The sequence below is a fragment of the Nerophis lumbriciformis genome, linkage group LG04, assembly GCF_033978685.3.
Source record: "Nerophis lumbriciformis linkage group LG04, RoL_Nlum_v2.1, whole genome shotgun sequence".
Lineage (NCBI taxonomy): Eukaryota > Metazoa > Chordata > Actinopteri > Syngnathiformes > Syngnathidae > Nerophis > Nerophis lumbriciformis.
This window is the reverse complement of record NC_084551.2, coordinates 39,694,611-39,717,025: the sequence shown is the minus strand read 5'-3', so window position 1 is coordinate 39,717,025 and position 22,415 is coordinate 39,694,611. Positions and strand designations below refer to the sequence as shown.

At 39.3% G+C, this 22,415-nt stretch overlaps 1 protein-coding gene across 2 annotated transcripts in view; it reads right to left on the bottom strand.

Moving 5' to 3' along the window:
• galnt1 (UDP-N-acetyl-alpha-D-galactosamine:polypeptide N-acetylgalactosaminyltransferase 1) overlaps positions 1–22,415 on the bottom strand; it is a 139,000-nt gene that overhangs the window by 32,907 nt on the left and 83,678 nt on the right. For both annotated transcript variants that reach the window (XM_061954810.1, XM_061954818.2), the window contains exons 3-5: positions 13,952–14,104; positions 13,708–13,876; positions 1,389–1,555 (exon numbers count right to left, since the gene is read on the bottom strand). In XM_061954810.1, coding sequence (XP_061810794.1) covers positions 1,389–1,555; positions 13,708–13,876; positions 13,952–14,090 — 475 coding nt within the window. In that variant the 5' untranslated portion in view covers positions 14,091–14,104. The remainder of the gene's footprint in view (positions 1–1,388; positions 1,556–13,707; positions 13,877–13,951; positions 14,105–22,415) is intronic.

Sequence of the window (22,415 nt, the reverse complement as noted above, 5' to 3'; positions counted from 1 at the left end):
CAAAGGAAATGCAAAATTTGCATGGTTGGGTGATGGTTTGGGGTGCCATGTCATCTGCTGGTGTCGGTCCACTCTGTTTCCTGAGATCCAGGGTCAACACAGCCGTCTACCAGCAAGTTTTAGAGCACTTCATGCTTCCTGCTGCTGACCTGCTCTATGGAGATGGAGATTTCAAGTTCCAACAGGACTTGGCGCCTGCACACAGCGCAAAATCTACCCGTGCCTGGTTTACGGACCATGGTATTTATGTTCTAAATTGGCCCGCCAACTCCCCTGACCTTAGCCCCATAGAAAATCTGTGGGGTATTGTGAAAAGGAAGATGCAGAATGCCAGACCCAAAAACGCAGAAGAGTTGAAGGCCACTATCAGAGCAACCTGGGCTCTCATAACACCTGAGCAGTGCCAGAAACTCATCGACTCCATGCCACGCCGCATTAACGCAGTAATTGAGGCAAAAGGAGCTCCAACCAAGTATTTTCATACTTTTCAGTTGGCCAACATTTCTAAAAATCCCTTTTTTGTATTAGCCTTACACAATATTCTAATTTTGTGACACACGGAATTTTGGATTTTCATTTGTTGCCACTTCAAATCATCAAAATTAAATGAAATAAACATTTGAATGCATCAGTCTGTGTGCAATGAATAAATATAATGTACAAGTTACACCTTTTGAATGCAATTACTGAAATAAATCAAGTTTTTCAAAATATTCTAATTTACTGGCTTTTACCTGTATATATATATATATATATATATATATATATATCTTGCACTATGTGTTACCAGAATTTAATATCATAAAATACATTCAGGTAGATATGTCACAAAGCCACATAAAAGAAAACATACATTTTGTTGAAGTTTAAAAAAAAAAAAGGGAAAAAACAATACATCCAGACATGTACTACCACACACACAAAGTGTATGAAATAGAGTCTTTCTTCCTTTTATGGCACACACAGATCAAACGGTACACGTGACCTGGACTTAGAGTATCTTAAAGCTGCAGACAACAAACCCTTTATTCACACCTGCAGTACCAAAAGATATAACAGTGCTGTGCAGTGACATCGGGCGTAATAACATGAGTGTAATCCCTGCAACTGACGAATTACGGACCTAATCTCCCCCCTACTAACAGGGATGAACAGTATTGCAAAGCGTGGAGTGGCACACTCTGCCCAGAGATGATGACTCTTTCTCTCGCTCTCGGGCATCACAACCCTGATACAAATCTAACAGTTGCTTGAAATTTTCAATGAGGCTCAAATTGAAATAGACGAGGAAACATCTAAGGCGAGCGTGTGTGTGTGTGTGTGTGTGTGTGTGTGTGTGTGTGTGTGTGTGTGTGTGTGTGTGTACGTGTGTTTCTGCGCATACATACCTCGCTCACTGGCATCGTCCACCAGAACGATCTCCTCCAACAGTGTGTGGGGAGAGCGGTCAATGACAGAGTGGACGGTCCGCAGCAGCGTGCTCCACGCCTCATTGTGAAATACAATCACCACGCTGGTTCTGGGCAGATTGTCAGGATATAACTTGTTCTTGCACCTTCAGACAGAACACAGAACATCTATTTATGAGGCTGCAGGGCAGGAGGACACTGGAGGCACTTCAACATCAACACAATGTTGTCAGTAATGGGATCACTTGGCTTATCGTCTTGAGAGACACAGTAATCAACGACGCCTCTAAGCGTGCCTTAAACAAAGCAAACTGAGGGTGAATAATAGGTGAGCAGACTAATTTAGATATGTGCAGATATGTAGAAATGTGTGACGTCAACTGACTTATGTTGCTAATTCATTCCTCTCCTCATTCTAGCCTGCTTTTTGCTGTCAAAACACTCTGGAAAAGTGTCCTTCACAACCGTTCCAATGACTTCCATTGAGATACTGTATCTGTTTAAATCACGTGCAAGAAAGTGCAAGGCCGGTTGCCCAAGCTTTACGGATTAAGGATTTCATAATCATCTTAGTAGCAAGAAATTTAGCGTTACAATCTTAGAGAAGAGTGAATAGTATGACTGATTAACATATAATATACAATTCAGTTTTACACTAATTCATGAATCCCATATCTTTATTTGGGCAAACGCATATTTCACCATCAAGGAGACAGACTATTGTGGGCACGCATTTGGCTCACAATGTAGGTCAAAAACCAAAGTAGAGGCCACCGCTGCCGCCGCCAGGAGGCCAACATGCACGCTCTCTGATATTAAAGGATAAGTCAGCAAATTTTCTAAATTTTTTTTGTAATCATCTGACAAATCCTGTGGAAAACTCAAAGCCAGTAGGGTAACACTTACGCACATCTGTAGTCTATCTGTTCTGTTTATATATATTCATCTGCAATTATTTAGTTTTTCTTTAACTACATTTATTGTTTTTTTATGTAGGTTTTTAAACATAAAAATAAAACATTAAAAAAAATAAAATGTAATATTTGTATTATCAAAAGCGGCGGAGAGAAAAGTGTGAAGATTAACTCCAGTGGGTGTACAATGTGTCAATCGTACTCATAACTCTACCGAAATTGCAATAAACATCCTCCAACCCTCTACATGTTGCAACTACTAGTAACGTTACTATGAGCAGAATACCGTAACAACTTCGCAAAATAAGCGTTAGCTGCAAGCTTGCAGTACTTCGCGACGGGTCTGTAAATCAAAATTTGAATATGGAAACAGTCCGTTAGAATAGAAACATGCTTGTGTGTTTGAGAAAGAATACAAAAACTCAAACTAAACTCAGTCTAGTTTTATTGCAGGGACACACAAAGAGGACATAGAGTTTCGAGCACAGTCTTAAAAACATTTTCCATTTTGCAAAAAAGTATAATATTGCGAGGTGATCGGCATGCTAGCGGTCTGTCAATGTCGACACTTGTCAATTTAGAATAATTTCATCAATCACAGTTGGCATTATTAGGGATAGATACAATTTCAGCCAGTCTGATAATAATTTTAGGGATACAAAACTTCAGGGAGCTATTTATTTATTTCAATTTGTATTTAAGTTTAAAAGAGATGCTACTGTGCTAAGGAACTTTTGCTTTTTTTTTTTTTTTTTTTTTAATAAACATGCTTTAGTCATTTAAACAAAGTTAAGCGTTGGAGTTAGTAATGGTATTATTCTAAGTTTTGACGCCAATATGTCATTTTTACTATAAATCAATACCAGCTCCAAATATGGGTTATCAACCTAATTCACCACTAATAAGTGGTATCGGTCCAAAAAAAACCATATTGGTCGATCTCTAATTAAAAGGACTGTCAGTGAAGTGAACATTGTAAGAGTGTTAATTCAATTATTCGTAAGCACCTGAAGACACAGGACACATTTTGGCCTTCCTTAATTGTCCTCAATAGCACCAAACTCCCTATAAATGTACTCATATTAACATTCCTGCCTCATTGGCCTCTGCATCCCCTTGAAGAAGTGGGTGGACTTAAAAATTAGCCATTGTCCTTTTTAGAACAGCAGCAGAGGTTTAGTACTTACCGTATTTTTCGGATTATAAATCGCAGTTTTTTTCATAGTTTGGCCGGGGGTGCGACATATACTCCGGAGGGACTTATGTGTGAAATTATTAACACATTACCGTAAAATATCAAATTATATTATGTATCTCATTTGCGTAAAAGGCGAAGCAAATGGCAGCAATCATCACACACACGTCAGCAATCGTCACTCACACCTCAACCAATAAGAATTCGGCGGGGGAGGGTCATGGTAGAAGTGCATTGTGGGTCATGGGATGCTAACTGCTATATCAGGGGTGCTCACACTTTTTCTGCAGGCGAGCTACTTTTCAATTGATCAAGTCGTGGGGATCTACCTCATTCATATATATAATTTATATTTACTTATTTATGAAACATATGTTTTTGTTAACAAGTTAAAGGTGTTTAATGATAATACAAGCATGTTTAACACATATAGTTAATATTGTTAATACATTAAAGGTGTTTAATGAAAATACAAGTATGTTTAATACATATAGTTAATATTGTTAACAAGTTAAAGGTGTTTAATGATAATACAAGCATGTTTAACACATATAGTTAATATTGTTAATACGTTAAAGGTGTTTAATGATAATGCAAGCATGTTTAACACATATAGTTAATATTGTTAACAAGTTAAAGGTATTTAAAGATAATACAAGCATGTTTAACGCTTATAGTTAATATTGGTAATAAGTTAAAGGTGTTTAAAGATAATACAAGCATGTTTAACACATATAGTTAATATTGTTAACAAATTAAAGGTGTTTAAAGATAATACAAGCATGTTTAACACATATAGTTAATATTGTTAACAAGTTAAAGGTGTTTAAAGATTATACAAGCATGTTTAACACATATAGATTCCTTTCTTTCATGAAGACAAGAATATAAGTTGGTGTATTACCTGATTCTGATGACTTGCATTGATTGGAATCAGACAGTAGTGCTGATAGGGTCCGCATTTTCGAATGGAGGAGAAAAAAAGTCCTCCTTTCTGTCCAATACCACATGAAAGTGGTTGCTTTTTGGCATCTTATTTATCCAGCTTCCGTACTCCTTTGTATACACTTTACAAGAAATACATTGTTGGCAAACTCCGTAGCTTGCTAGCTTGTGCACGCCAGCTTTCTGAGACTCTTATTTTGGTAGCGCAAGCAGGATGAAGCAGAGCTTTTATTGTGCAACTGTGCAGTCGGTCTTTGGAGTTTTGACGACAGGTACGGCGCCAGAGTCTGTTGAAATAAAGTGTTTCTCGCCTTCCAGTCGGTAATTTTAATGAGCTGGCAGCAGCCAGCATCATCTCAGAAGAACCTCGGGTGCCGTGAATGTCAATCAAGTGACGAAAGTGACGTCATAGTGAAGATTTATGATCGCTCATTTTTAGGACTATTTTTTTAATGCCTGGCTGGTGATCGACTGACACACCCTCCGAGATCGACCGGTAGCTCGCGATCGACGTAATGAGCACCCCTGTGCTATATGCTATATGCTACTGCCGTAGCTATTAAAATGGATCACATCAACATTGGCGGTAACTTATAAAAACTGAGAAGGGCTGAACTAAAATGGCACCGAAAAGGAAATCATACACTGCAGATTACAAGCTGTACGTAGTGAAAAATGCAGCAGAGAACGGCAACCGAGCAGCAGATATTCACAGAAGTATTTTATTCAAGACAGAAGTTTTACGTTTTCACGTTAATCTCAATGTTGGAGATTATTATTTATTTGCATGCAATGTGCAGTAGAAGTATTTTTTTCAAGCAGAAGTATTGCTTCCCAGAGGAAGCTCTTAATTTAGTTCTCTGAAAATTATTCCATAAAAGTACAAATCTACATCTGATCTAAAAAGAAGAACTTTATTCAAATTAGAATTTGCTAAGAGTATGATGCAGTGTCATTTCAAACTAAAAGAAAAACATGTTTTGAATTATCTCGTCTTATCTAGTTCTTTAAACAGTAGGGAAAAAAATCTGATAAATCATAACATTTTTTGTGGAAAAATTGGAGATTTTATTTGAAGCCCTTATTTCCCAGGTCTAATTATACCGTATTCTTTGGACTATAAGTCACAGTTTTTTTCATAGTTTGGCCGGGGGCGCGACTTATACTCAGGAGCGACTTATGTGTGAAATTATTAACACATTACCGTAAAATATCAAATATTATTATTTAGCTCATTCACGTAAGAGACTAGACGTATAAGATTTCATCGGATTTAGCGATCGGGAGTGACAGATTGTTTGGTAAACGTATAGCATGTTCTATATGTTATAGTTATTTGAATGAGTCTTGCCATGATGTGTTGCGTTAACATACCAGGCACGTTCTCAGTTGGTTATTTGTGCGTCATATGGCATACACTTATTCAGCCTCTTGTTCTCTATTCTTTATTTATTTTAAATTGCCTTTCAAATGTATATTCTTGGTGTTGGATTTTATCAAATACATTTCCCCCAAAAATGCGACTTATACTCCAATGCGACGTATATATGTTATTTTCCTTCTTTATTTTGCATTTATACTTATAGTCCGAAAAATACGGTAATGTGTACTGAGTGGAAAGAGCGATTTACCTGGTGTGTAACAATAATGTCCCAGTTTAAATGTCACTAACTCTAATGGAAGTGAGAGTTATTTGCTCACCGGTCCCAGTGTGAGAACTCTATGACACCTCTTCAAAATTGTGCCTACTGAAAATTACATGTTCAACAAAAATGCACCTGTGTGGGCTTGTGCAAAAAGCAGGGAGGTTGACGTATGACACAATTTCACTCAATGTCAACACACACCTTCCAAGTCCTATAATTTGTATGCCGATCAGACAACTCTGACATCAACAACTGATGGAAAACTGGAAGACTTTGTGCGTGTTCACTAAGCAGGCATATTTTGACACACGTTAGGGTGTCACCGTGTGTTGATTTAGTGTGCCATGTGTTTTAGTAGACAGGGAAGGCGGAGCAGCATTTGGCAAAAGGCAAGCTGCAATAACGAGTTACAGGTTCCTTCGTCCCACCAAGGAATTTGCAAGCACGGTCAACAGCGCAACATCGCACAAATAAAATGATGCGGTCAGAATGTAAAAAGGGCAAAACTTGTCATTGTGGAAAATGTTCACATGCTGCAGATCCACCCAAGGCACATGTGTTCCACCACACACAAGCCCCATTTAACACTCACACGTGCACACACAGGCTGGACTGTAATGTCAGAATGACCTATTCCCCCTCATTTATTTCTCTCTGAATGGCCCGGCTGACAATAATGAAAATAAACTGCCAGTGTGTTCACACTCTGCAGTTTGAGCTAATGGTGACCTACGCTGAATTCATTCACCGGCTTCCGTCAACCTGACACACACACGCACACACACACAGTGTCGATATTGACTCGGTCTTATCTCTTAATTGGAAAAGTAGATAGACGGTGAGGCGGCTAAGGGAAAACACACCTAGTAATCAACTCTTGTTCAAAGACTAAAACACATTTCACGGATCAATGTATTCTTCCAGTCTGTTGCGTGCCTGTGTGTGTCCTTGCCTGTCAGTCAATATTTTTATGAAAACTCTCATCATATAAACATACATGTTTCTCTCGTGAGGAGACCTCAAGGCCCAAATGGGCAAGATGGGGTTGTAACTGCATCCAATATGTAATAGACATTATAGAGACAGTATATGGGCGGCGTGGCTCGGTTGATAGAGCGGCCGTGCCCAGCAACTTAAGGGTTGCAGGTTCAATTCCAGCTTCCGCCATCCTAGTCATTGTCGTTGTGTCCTTGGGCAAGACACTTTACCCACACGTAGCTTAAAGATGTAGATAATGGGTTTCACGATGTAAAGCGCTTTGAGTCTAGAGAAAAGTAGCCCTATATAAATTCACTTCACTTATACAAGGCCCTATTCTTACATGTGCTTTAAGTGAAAAAAGGTGCGCAACTACGCACATTCTGGCTGCACAGCATTCTACCACTGTGAGCCAGGATGTGCACTTTGGGTGGAGTGACCCTAAATTGTGGTCGTTCCCTGTCAAATCTGGCCTTCTGCGTATTCTCCCATCAACTTAAGGACTTTTGATCTTACACACCACTGAGGCTGGAATAAGTCCAGCGTCCCTGGACGGTGAAAATTATATTGCACTCGAAGTTTAGATGCAGTGTACACCACACATAATAAAATAACAAAAGAAACTTCCAAAAAACTATCACATTTATTCTGATCACTTCAATTGAGACACATTGTCTTGTGAGTGCGACCACAGCGGATTGGGACCATGCCTATATCTGCAGTGTTTAAACACCCTGGAACCAACAGTCAATACATCTGGACCGTGAACATTGAACTATCAATGAATCAATCCAATTATTTTTAGCCCGTAATCACAAATGTCTCAAAAGGCTGCACAAACCACAACGACATCCTCGGATCAAATCCCACATCAACTGTGACTATTTATAAATAAAATACATATATAATGTAGAGTCTATCAATTTATCCATTGATTTTTTTTTGACAGTTAATGTCAAAATGTCAGCTGTCACTCAAACATTTGTACTAAACAGAACTCCTGACATCACCAATGCCAACAGGTTGGTTATAATAACAAGAGAAACAAAGTTTTATCTACAGATTTGTATTCACGTTCGCTACAACATCCACTGTTGTAGCGTGCTACCAGGGCAAGAATTTCACGGCGGCCACGCCGGCCACTGCTCTCGTTGCCCCTCTGTTTGGCCTTGTGCCCCTCATAAAATAGGCAAAACGATGGACACATCTCTTTTCTTCTGTGCGATTTTTATGTCTTTACGGCTTCTTTGACCAGTGGTGGGTTTAATTCTGTCACGTATGAACCGCCGGAGTCCCACACACAAAACATCATCGGGCCAAACAGGAGTCAACAGCCTGTAATTCGGATGTGCGAACGTTTCCGACTTCTCAAAGGCCATTGTACTGAATGAAGAAGTCAAATGAGCTAGGCTCAGTTAAGAACGTTTGATAGATTTGTAAAAGCGTAAGAAGACAATAAACTCAACGTATATAATGTAACACACTGTTCATTTTTAAAGTACCACTGATAGTCACACTCACACACTAGGTGTGGTGAAATTACCCTGTGCATTTGACCCATCCCCTTGTTGGGGGAGCAGTGAGCAGCAGCAGCAGTGGCCGCGCTCGGGAATCATTTTGGTGATTTAACTCCCAATTCCAACCCTTGATAATGAGTGCCAAGCAGGGAGGAAGTGGTCCCATTTTTATAGTCTTTGGTATGACTCGGCCAGGGTTTGAACTCACGACCTACCGATCTCAGGGCGGACACTCTAACCACAAGGCCACTGAGCAGGTTATTTAGCGACGCAACGCGAAGATGTGTGCGGTTTTAGCAGTTTTCTCTAACATACTCGTCTGCGCTTGTTTAATGTGAATGAAAACTGCACAAAGAAAAAACTGGTTGTGCACTAAATATTATATGAAGCCCCAACATGTTACAATCATTGTGGGTAAAAGGAACACTTATCTAAAGCATGGGCTCTTGAATGTACTACAGTATGACTGAAAGTGTTCTTATCAGAGACATAAGGAACACTTAAGCTTGAAGTGACATATTTTGTTCAAGCGATCCCCCCAAGATTTTAGTTAGTTTTGCTTGTGAAAGAATATGTTTATAAAAAGATATGCACAGAAATTGTATGGTTTTTCAGTCGTTTTAAATGGTTAGAGTGGTTAAAAGCTAAGGTGACAAAAATGTTTTCCAGGTTTTAATGTGATAAGACGTTTTTGGCCAATGGCCCCCATCTAAAATTGCTCAGAATATGACACGTTGGTTAAAAATCTAAATGATTCCTTAAGTGTTTCAAACACGTTAATCTTTTATGTTTAACAGCAAGTTTGTAGTGGGGCACAGTGTGACAAGTTGACGACACCAAAGGCCAAATGACCTTGCCCCTAAAATGACAAAATTCCAGGCCTAGCGACACACATTCATGAGACAAGCACTGCTTGGATTAATATGGCTTTTTTACATTTAAAGTGTTATCTTTTTCATGGATTTCTATGACAATCACAAGTGTTAGCAAAACTCCATGCTTAATGATTTTCACACAACCGGAAAAAATAGGTGCCATGGCAAAGCCCACTTTCATTCCAGACTTAAAGGGGAACAACACTTTTCACATCATTCACACTCCCAATGTAAGGCAAAAGCACATATGTCTGGTTTTTTTTTTAATTAAATGTTTTATTTGTAAAATGTGTCAAGCATAGGCGCCGATCTACATTTCTGCCAGTGGGTGCTTGGACGTGCGGTAAATCTAACGCTACTTTTCTGAGCATGCGCGGTTTATGCTTGGGAGTGAGCAGTGACGTGCGGTGAACTAAACACCAGGTGAGGCATAGATACTTTTGAAGTTTTTTTCTTCTTTTTTTTTTTAACTTAAATTCATTTGTGCAGCTCTAGTCATTGTTGATTTAGGTTGCACATTAGAGTAACAGGAAAAAGAAGGGAGTTATTTGCTTTCATAAAAACGTTATCATAATGATATTATGATATGATAAATGGGTCCAAAAAGTATTTGATAAAGTAGTTATTAAATACTTTTTGGTCACATTTGCTTTTAACAAAATATATTAAGTATTGTGAGTATATCTTACCTTTCTATATTTGTATCTGAAGCAGCAATACCTATCCTCCATGAAAACGTACTTTGTATGATCACATTCATTTTGTCTTAAAGTTCAGTTTAGAGAAGTATTTAATCTTGGATACAGTATATAATCCTCTATATTGGCAGACACATTCATTTAATTCAATTTCATTCCAAGCAATAAAACAATATTTTTGCATCTGACAAAAAACACCCACAAACGCTGGCTTACTCTAATAAAAATGCGATGTTTGTTATAAATACAGTTAAAAAAACAAAGAAAAGAAAAAAAGGCTGGCTTCCGCTGGAGAGACCTGTGTCTGCTAGTTGAGCGCCCCCACTTCTCCCAGTGTGGCGAGTCAGAGTACTGCTGAGGCATTGAACTGCAAGTTGACAATATATCGCCCCCTACCTTGAGGCAGAGGTACTTGCTGCCTCATGGCCTGCCTTTTCCCCGTGGCAACAAGCATGCCCCCCTCGCAAGCACACGCCCAATACACACTGTGTGCAGCCGTGGAGGCTCCGCCTGTGTCTGCTTCACTTCTCGTCTGCTGCGTTGTTTTGATCAGGAAACACGTAATTTCCACGATTTTGACCATGAAAATGATCAAAATATACAGGAACCACACCAAAATCACATAGAAAGCATAAACCAAAAGAGAAATATTAAAACTTATTTTATTTTATTACTTCGTTTTGGAACATCTCAAGGTTAAGCCACCTGGTGGCAGGTGAGGTACTGCCTCACTTGCCTCCCCTGACAGCACGTCACTGTTGGTGAGAAATAATTTGCCATCAATTCCACGTGGGTGCTCAGCATTGTCCGTGGGTGCTCGGGCCCCGAAGCACCCACAAGATCGGCACCTATGGTGTCAAGTACGAGGTGGCTAACAATTCAGCCAATGGGAATACTCTACTGCAACAACCGCCAACAATACTTTACATGTTGTGACCTGAATATTATCCAAGTATTAGCGATATCGTTATTACAAGCGCTAACGCCAAGGAACTACTTTGCAACTAACTACCGTGGTCACAGCGAGGCAACTAGTTTTTGCAGCTACAGTATTAACACAACAGAGCGGCTGCAATGCCTCTGACTTGGTAACAGTTTATTCTATATTATAAATAATGCCTCTCACTGGGATAGTAGAAGGTTGTGGCCATAAACCGAGAAGTTGGTCAACTTTGACATTCAACTTAAACCGAAATTGGCGAGAAAGACAGGAAAAGACGCGCGTTTGAGCCACCTTTTTTTTTTTTTTTCACCTGCGTGAGAATTATGATACATTTTTCATCTAAATGGGAAGATATAAACATCTTATCAGTCGGCATCCCATTGAGAGCCGATATTGTACTACAAGTGATTGTTTTATTATGTTTGTAATTTGGATTTCTTGTTTAGCACTTGGCAAAACTACTACTTGCTGGATGTGCTTATCACTCAGCCTCTAAAATGTGTAGCTCATCCTCTGTATATTCAGACTCAAAAATGTAGGGTTCTTTATCATAATTTGTCCCAAAGTAGTAGTTGTGGGCTCTCATGGATTAGTAGTGTTGTTGTTGAAGGAAATCGCAAACATTGTTATGCGTTTTCATAAATAAATAAAGATTAATCACAGTGTTTGTTTTGACTGCCGCAAGGCGGTGCGCATTGCACACGCAGTGAGCCCGTCACACACCAGTGTGATGATAGTTTGAGCAATGTGCTTTGTAGCCCAATTTTTCTTCATAACAAACTTTGACGGAACTTTAGATAAAACTGAGGTATCTACCGTATTTTTCGGAGTATAAGTCGCACCGGAGTATAAGTCGCACCTGCCGAAAATGCACAATAAAGAAGGAAAAAAACATATATAAGTCGCACTGGAGTATAAGTCGCATTTTTGGGGGGAATTTATTTTATAAAACCCATCACCAAGAATAGACATTTGAAAGGCAATTTAAAATAAATAAAGAATAGTGAACAACAGGCTGAATAAGTGTACGTTATATGACGCATAAATAACCAACTGAGAACGGGCTTAGTATGTTAACGTAACATATTATGGTAAGAGTCATTCAAATAACTATAACATATAGAACATACTATACGTTTACCAAACAATCTGTCACTCTTAATCGCTAAATCCGATGAACAATATACGTCTAGTCTGTTACGTGAATGAGCTAAATCATATTATTTGATATTTTACGGTAATGTGTTAATAATTTCACACATAAGTCGCTCCTGAGTATAAGTCGCACCCCCGGCCAAACTATGAAAAAAACTGCGACTTATAGTCCGAAAAATACGGTAGTTGGTATTGCAGCGACAAACTTTATTATCATCGGGGCATATCAACTTTGAAACACCATCTGAAAACGAAACATTAACGGGAGGATGGCCCCGCTAGCATGAATGCTACATGGGCAGCAAACAGACAACAAGCTATTTGTACTAAAAAGAGATCAGCGCTGTATTCTGAAAAGGTAAATAAGCTTATTTGTTTAAGCAACTGGTTAAACTAAGGAAAAGTAAATGCAGATGTACATGATGCATGTAAAGTTGGCTATGGGTGTGTTTACTACATTATATATAATAATATACTGTACATCTGTACCTTGTTATATTATTGCCAAGACTTACAAAATGTGCTCTTAATTCTTACTATACTTACTGTCACCAAGTTTTAAGCAAATCAATAACTTGCATTTCAGTAAAACATTAAAAAAACGTTCCTTTATGACATTTTGACTCCAAAATTGCATCTGTATCCAAATATTGTGGTATTTTCTTTAACACATTTTATTTATGCAAACTCATAATAGTTTGTGATTAATCATGATTTATCACAGTTTAAGGGTGTGATTAGTTGTTTTTAAAAAGCAAATCACTTGACAGACCTAGTTATTATGAATGTGCCTGTTACTACATTACATATATACTTACAGCATGTATATAAAACAATGATGGAGGCTTTCGGATGTTTTTTTAGAGCGCTTTATAGGTGGAAAAGAGCAAATCCCATTATTTCCATTGTTAGTTGACCTTTGCTAGTGTTTATTTATGAGTCAGAATGCATTCAAAAATAAAAACATGTGTGCTTGTCCCACAAAGAGTTTGAATGATTGGCAAAATTCCAAAAAAGCACAGTTTCCCTTTCAACACTTTCGCCAAACTTACACAGGGAGGGCGTGTCCGCAGGCTGAATGGGAGAATAGGAATACGAAGAATGTGCTTCACTTCAAAAACACCTAAGCGCAAAAGAAGGAGCATAAAGTTGCGCTGACACATACAACGCTAAAATTACAATAATGGCTCTCTTACCCATGGAATAAAACAAACAAATGTTTTTATAAAAGATAATTTTGCTGAGTTTTTTATCAATTTTGTCTAATAAGCAGTGATGATATTTTTAGTATTGTGGTTGCAGTTTTCTGCATTGAATGATATAGAGTACTGCATGGTGTGTTGCATTTCGACACCACCACCAACAATGCACCAACAATGCACATTCATTCAAAAGAGAACTTGAGCTGGCTGGAGGAACATGAGATGCTCACCCTTCTAGCCGAACATCAGGTAACGACCGATTGAGTGCAATCATCTCCGAGGCCATGAGGTTGAACTGGTTAATCTTAAACATCTCCTTCATCTTTTCCTGGTTCTCCTTTGGGATCACCACAGGCTTCCCCCCTTCTCCGGGACCATCCCGCGGCCTCGCGATGGTATCTGCCGTAGAGACACACAAACAAATGTTGAGCGAGTTCGCCGCTGGTTTATGTTTCCATAAAAATAAATGCTCACCATCTCTACCAGGCAGTCCTCGCTCCTTCTTGTCGTCGCACTTGTTGCACTCGCTGAAGTAGAGCAGGATAAACATGTCCAGCATCACCCACACCAGAGAGGTGGCCAGAACCACCTTGCAGTAGGCAAATCTCCGCATCCTGGAAGTGTCACCTGAAATAAAGTCATAACAGAAGCAATCGAGCTCAGTTTACGATAAGGGTAGTGGGCGAGTTTGATGAAGCGCTCGCTCATTCCATTTCTTCTCCACAGTGCGTGCATTTTCTCCTCTTTCCCCTTCAGCTGCCAAGCCCTCCTGCGGTTCATCTTCTAAGCACCCCCGTCTGTCCTTCTGTCAGTCTGTCTGAGTCGCCTCTTATCTGCTGCTGGTTATCACCGCCTCTCTTTTTACTCACATTTGGAGCCTCACAGTCAGTTTGAAGTTTATTGCGTTTCTGTCACCTGGCAAAATGAATAGAACTTGGTTTCTGCTTATTGAGCTGTAGCTGTAACAATTCCTTACTGCTGCAAACAATGGCTATGTTTCTGCCAGGATACCTGTGTGACTGAGAGTGCACTCACACTAAGCAATCAATAAGGTGCTCAAGCACACTTGGTCCCTCAAGTGCTGACTACTCGATGAGTATAAGTTCTACCTGCCCTGCTTAAGCACGATACACCCCAGCATGAGTTCGAAAAGGTGGACTAAGGCATGATGTGCATAAGAACCTGAGTGGGCAAGCAGGCAACAATAACAAAATGTGCTGTAAAATTGATGGCGTAGGAAAGCTAAGAAAAAACTTTCACTCCCCGCAGCTTTTAGACAGCCTCTCATTGGTGATTCTGACAGGGCAAAAACGTTTAACAAAAACTCTGAAGACTATTCTTGGCAAAGACGCCGATGAGTGGAGAGCAAGGAGGGGAGATTTAAGTCCAATATTTGAAGCCTTATGCTCTGGTGGAGGATGCAGGATTGTAGCACATGGTAAAAGCACTTGAGACACATTCCTATGTTCAAACTGTTTTGATTTCAACAAAGACAACTCTGATAAAGCTTGTGCTTCACTTTAGGTTGATGGGATATAGTGTGGTTATATAAAGATTGTACAGTTATTGTATTTATTTACACTAATTCAAGGTGAGATATTTAGGTGCCATTTTTAATTCTTATTTTATGGGACATGTTTACAAGAACCAATACCGATAAAGGGTAATAGTGGATTAATTATATTTATGGTATTCTGGGTTGTTAGAGTAACAACATTGTCTATTTATTGGATATGCTTTGGTATACATTTTGCGTACATTTTTCTCTACAGTCACATTCAAACTTACTTTCTGCTTATGTTTGCAAACTGCTCGTTTGTGCAGGCATTCCTTTTAGATTCCAAATAAAACCCTCCTCTCCCCGTTCATAATTTATATTTTGAAAATGTACACTGTTAAAATATATATCTTGAAGACAAACATTAACATATTGAACACAGTTGAAAACCTCATAAACAGTGTATGCTGTTTATTCACCCGGTCACGACCTTAGGTACACCTGACTGCTCTTGGATCAATGCAGAGCGCTACAAAAAAATGCTGCTTTTTTTGTCACTGCATGAAGACCTCGGCCGCTAACAAATTTCTCTGGACAATATTTTCCCATAAAGTACTGTATTGCAGATAAACGATATTATTGTCAGCATAATTTTAAACCCAAATTAAGCATTAATATAATCATAAGAAATTATGATAATAATAATAATACCGGTAATAATGTACAAACCGTTTCAAATGCAATACACTTTTTTACCATTGTAAATGGAAAGTCAACTTAATTATCATAAATAAGTTGAATAAAATAGACTCGCAACTGACGGCGTGGCGAAGTTGGTAGAGTGGCCGTGCCAGCAATCGGAGGGTTGCTGGTTACTGGGGTTCAATCCCCACCTTCTACCATCCTAGTTACGTCCGTTGTGTCCTTGGGCAAGACACTTCACCCCTTGCTCCTGATGGCTGCTGGTTAGCGCCTTGCATGGCAGCTCCCGCCATCAGTGTGTGAATGTGTGTGTGAATGGGTGAATGTGGAAATACTGTCAAAGCGCTTTGAGTACCTTGAAGGTAGAAAAGCGCTATACAAGTATATTTACCATTTATCATTTATTTAACTGCTTCGGAAAAATTGCAATTTTTGCAAAGAACTGCAATTTGCAATTGGCAGGCATATTGTTGTTCTGATAGAATATACATTCAATGACAGCTAACCCATCGATCCAAATTGCTACGATTAGCTAACAACACCCGAAGCTAATGTGTGTGCATGTGTTACGTACGCACTGTACGTAGTTACGTCATTTTGTCCTAGATGCCAGAAAAGGGGGCTGTGGGTGTACTGTGTAAAATACATTGGAAAGTTAGCACCCTCTAGACACCTGTGTAAATGTTGCAAACAGCCTCTTTAACTGGTTTATTGACAATCGGCCCATGCATCACTGCATGTCGGTGTTATGGTTCGCATCCCACCATTAGATGGAAATAATACTTTATCCTACCTTTTTTTGTCATCCCTCACACCAAGTAGAAATATGGCAATGTTGCCTTTGTTTCCCCAAAGGAGTTTAGCGGCTAATTCAATATTATAGTAGTCCATCTTGACAAAACCGTCACATGTAAAATGTTTGGGACAAACAAACACGGAAGCATATTAATTTTTAAAAACATTACAGCAGATAGGGGGGCATTAGACAAAAAAGAATAACACATGAGGCTCCAGTCAGCAGCCTTAACATTCTCACAGTGGAAAAGCGGCGTTCAAAATGGGGCTCAACTCTCAAGGAGAGATTGAGGGTGTTGTAATGTGTAAAGCAGAGGTAGCGATTGTCACAGGGTGTAGGTGACGAACCCCAAGATGCAGAGACGGCAGGCTTGGTGCAGGAAAACATAATTTAATTTAACACTAAAACAAGAACAAACAAAAGGGTACAAACAAAAGGCGCGCACAAGGCGGAGAACAAACTTGGCTATGAACCAAAACTAGCACAAAGGCTAACTGTGGACAAGAAACAAAAACACGAAGGAACTATGACATGAGCAGAGTGAACAGAAGTAGACACAGCTATAACGACAAGTATTAATGACATTGACAATCATAATGACAATACTCCAGCACTGACTGGAGGGCAAAGCAGGACTAAATAGTAGCTGGTTGATTGACACCAGGTGTGGCCAGGTGCCAATCAGCCACAGATGAGGGGGGAAAGCACTCAGGGATACAAGCAGGAAATAAAGACAAAATAAGAGCGCTTACAGGAAATAAAGACAGACAGAGGAAAAACTCAAAACATAACTAAACTGTCAGTGACAAGGCTGGGTTATGGCCCGCAGCTGCCATATGTTACATGCTAAGCGAGGTACTGCACATCAGCACATCAATTTACATTTAATCATCAAATTATCATGCAGCTTTAAATCATTTTATTGCCAGGCTGTATTTAAGGAATTATACTGAAGGCGGAGCAGTTAAAATACAGCCATGTTTAATTTAAGATGATGCCACATTTGACCTATTTTTCAAACCAGTTTGAAGATGCTTTAAACTCAAATAATAACTGAGACTTGTGATGCTGTGTTCCACACTCTCAGCCACTTTTGTAAAAGAATGAATGTTTTACAGCAACAAAGCAGTGCTTTAGATACTTGCATAGGGGGATAGAGATCTCCATCGGAGCTCTTAAATAACCTGCTGTGTATAAGCCAATTGTACTTGCAACACGGCAAATCCCAGTGCACTAAAGCGCCATCGTGTGTACACACACGCACGCACACGGCAACGAGAGACAAGCTGTGACAGTAATTGCTTTTCTTTGGCAGGCAGCGACAGACAGACACAGCCACATTAGAATTCCTCTGCTCTCCTTTCCGGCTCTCCTGCAGCACCATCTCTCCTCTTCCACTGACTCCATGTTCAGTCTTTCCTCAGGTTACAGCAGCACAAGGAAGAGGAAAAAAATTAATTTGGCCACGGCGATTCACCCTCACGCTGCCAGGAGACAAGAAGGTGTTTGTGCACTGCAAACTTGGTTGCGATCTCGCTTAGTTTAGCCGTGGGAGGATGTAGAAGTGCACCGCGGCGCTTCTAAATTCCACCTGATAGGATTGCAGTGCCACAAAGTGCCATGCAAAGCAGAATGATAGAGGGAAGATCCGGTTGTTCTCACGGCGCAGCCAAAGATGTTCTTGTCTATGCAGCACTTCCACAAGGTTAAAGAAAAGTCAACAAAATGTCTACGATATGTCCTAAACATTTACATAAAGAAATCAGAAAAACATCAGCAGAGGTGCAGTTACAGGGGACTGGCCATTTTGAACCCACAAACGTAATTTTTATGTTACATGATCAAAAATGACAGGAATCAATTTGTCTTTGTGCTGCAGTAAATACAGTCTTTTGCACACATTACTGTCACAATCACAAGTAACTGTTGGCACTGAGCATGTGTGTGTAAATTTGTGCATCTATTTTGCCCATACTCACGTTGAAATTATAATTTAGATTTAGACTCAGGATAAAGGTTACAATTTAGTTAGAATTAGCAGACACAAGGCTTTTTGCTGACTTCAGCGCTGTAGTTAAGATCAACAGACGATATTGAGCTATTTAAAGCTGCGGTGAAAAATACCGTATTTTTCGGACTATAAGTCGCAGTTTTTTTTCATAGTTTGGCCGGGCTCCAGTGCGACTTATATATATTTTTTTCCTTCTTTATTATACATTTTCGGCAGGTGCGACTTATACTCCGGTGCGACTTATACTCCGAAAAATACGGTAATTGGGGTTTATTTGTTTCGGTTGATTGCGCCTCCCAATAGCTATAAATAATAAACAGTGTTGTTAAAGCACTGCTTACAACTTTAAACACTAACAACTGACCCCTAGATAGAACTGAAACAACTTGAGTTGGCCTGGCAGTTCCACCAATGTCATAGACCAGACAGAGACGCTCTAGTAAGCATAACATCCCATTGATTTAGTCGCATAACACCATAGTGTTGCTTTAAAACGTCTCGTAAGACTAAGATTGTCTTGGATGCACAAGATGCAGTGATTGAGTTGGGTTAGGTTGACACCAAAATGAATGTGTTTATAAAAACTGGAGCGTAGCAAACGTTAGCGTCAACCGTTTTAGAAAGCAGCGTCACCAGCCCACACTCAGCGAAAAGACAGAGATCCACAGCCACATGTGGACAATTGAATATAAGAACATTTCATAGCATGGTTACTGTGACCAAAATTATAATGGTTATCCTTATTATCATGGTATTGTTAAATGTACTCAAAACGTATTTACACACACACTGAAATTGTATCTTTTATACAAGTTATATTTTAAAAATGTATAAGCAGACACACAATGTGTTTTCCTTCGCATAAGAAACACGACGTTTTCCCGAATCAAGTTAACTCAGCACTCAGCCCAGTTAGTAGGTTCAATGTGCACAATTCAATATTTTAGTTACTCAGACAACAATGTGTTTGTATAAGTTTAGATTGGGGTATGTCTTCTGCAATGTGGGCAGACGTTAATGTCTCTTGTATACGTGTTAGCATTAGGAGTGTAACGATAAATAGTAATAATGACTACCGCGGTAAAGCTCCTGACGGCTAGTAAGTAATTACCATTTTAAATTGAAATGTTTGAAAAAACGTGAATGATAACCACACTTTGATAAACTCACAGATTGAGGAGTGCTAAATGCTAACACGAATATAGGAGACACTAAAATTAACGTCTTTCCCCATTATGAAATGACATACCCCAATCTAAACGTATATAAACACATTAGATTACTGTCTGTCTGAGCAACTATGCTGTCATAGCACAAAGTGATCAATCTATACACAAAGGAATACGACTCAGACGGAAGTGTCTAGTGTCTACACAGGAAATAAACTTGCGTGATGTCATACAAACCGAAAATGAAGCCTAGAGAGCACTCAATTTGCCTTCATCCTTTACATTTTATCAACATTTAAAAAAAACTTTTACAAATTAAAATGGACGAAATTTGGCAGAGTTTGTCTCTAAATAAGCCTGAACAATATTTAATGTTTTTTTTGCTAAAAAAGTATATTGTGTCTAATTATTTTAGCTATTTATAAATACAACCTGGTTAAAAGATTTCAGTGTGGAGAAAGTACAGTACTCTTTTGAGCACATTCAACAACACCGCGATAATAACACCCGTAATAATTTTGCTCACAATAACCGCTATATGAAATTTTCATATTGCTACATCCCTAGTTAGCAATCAAGCTATCACTTGATTAGTGTGCCAGCTTGCTTCTCCAGGAAATAAATTAGCAATATCAATGGTCTTTGAGTTTATTAAAGCGGTATTAATCCCAGTTTCACAATAATATAATTTAAATCGGTAATACTAACCGTCTGTAATTTTAATGTAGTTTATCATTAATACCCGTAATTGTTAAATCCCCAATATACAGCATATTTATTTACTGATTCAGTCATCTGTCATCATTTATATGAATTGAAAAACATTATTGTACTTTTTGTGTCAGTAGTCATAGTGAAGAATAATTACTAGACTCTTAAACTTAAAATTTGTAATCATTAGTAAGCTATTTCTTGACCAACTGAAAATTCCAGACATTTGTTGACAAGCATGAAAGGTCATAAATTCGTACCGCACCCCATGTTTGCTTTAGGTTGTCTTTTTTGACCGCTGTCCTTAAACATGACACAACTTGTTAACACAGAAGAAAACATTCTACTCCACACTGAGGCTTGGGACAAAGATATGGATGCATTTCACTCATCTTAAAGTAAGAACATGGACACATACACATGCAGGAGAAAGTTAAAGAGGTATCCAAAGGCCCTAACGCCAAACTAATTAGCTCTAGCTCCATCTTCGAGGTATAGTGGTACCTCAACTTATGAGCTCAATCTGTTCCACGGCCGAGTTTCTAACTCAAAACACTCATATCTCAAAACAGCCTTTCACATTGAAATTAATTGAAATGAATATATGTGATTTGCCCTCCCAAAACAGCACCAATCTAACAACAAATATAAACATATGAAATATTCTTTGAAAAACACTATAATAGCATGTACTACAAACAACCACAGTAGTTTTATGAAATATTGTTATTTAAGGATTTAAGAAACTTTATTGTTGTACCAGCACATGAGACACATGCGACAGCACGCAATTTTGTGATAATATTGTTTAACATTTACCTTGGGGATCAGGCTTTTGTAGGTGTCTCCTATGGCTGCTTCTACGTCGTGTAACTATAGGAACTAGGAAATTGCAGTTTATGTGTCACACGGATGCCTTTGAGTGACGGACCAATGGTAATGCTCAATCATCCAGTTTACCGAGTCAGGAGAAAGAACAAACTAAAACACGTCAAACACACTACTGTGGTTTCTCCATATTTTCATGGATAAATGTTCATTCTTTGGCTGCATGCCACACAGGCTGGCTGGTGCTTGTATGTTGCTGACTGACAGTGCTGTGGTCAGGATGACTTGCCAGGTCGGCTAACTGGCAGGACATGCTTTTAACGGTTGTTTTTTCTGATTCGGTCATCTCCTTCGCACTATCTTCCTCAGTTTTGGTGGTTTGAGGGTCAGAGTGTGCCGATACCTGGCTGTGTGCAAATACTACTTCTATTAAAGACAGGGAGACTCCTGACAAAATTATGCTTCCAACGCATCACAAAAAGCCGAGAGACAGTTCGGACCCTAGAATACTCGTAAGTTAAGGTAGTCATAAGTTAAGATACTACTGTACTATTTTGGTCCCCTTCACAACCTTTGACAACAGGGCTTTGAGTGGGTGTGAGTGGGTGTGTTGCAAGTGTAATAGTGTGTCAGTTTTTGCTGGGCACTAGTCTCTTTGAAGCCTCTTTTACACAGACAGGCTTCCTGTGATATTAAACAGACACACATATCCACTCTATCACCCTCTTCCATTAACATATCATCTCTCCCCTTGGGCCCCTCCCCATCCGTCTTTTATATTGCCATCTATTTTTCGCCCCCCCCTAAGCTACCTCACTCGTTCCAAGAGAGGTTGCCATCGTTACGCCCCTACTAGTACACAATTTTCCCCCTTACAACCTTCTGTCTCTTCCAGTTCTCCATTCTACTCTATTCAACAGACTTCACCCTCCCTCAGATGTTGCACAAGCAGAGGATATAGTACTTCGCAATTAGATGACTGCGAGGGAGGAAGCGCCCTTCAGGAAATGCAATATTAATGCAAGTAAGCGAGGAAGATGGCGTTAAGCGGCATGGAAAGAAGATGAGAATCTACTCTTGACATGTTTATTGTGTGTCGATGTGGCGAAAGGACTGGGACGAAGCAAGCCAGGGTGACGTGATGTCCCCAGGTTATATAGGTTCAATAAGCTCAACAGTTTCCAAGGCAAAGCTGATGTGAATCCTGATTGAACCGTCGTAAG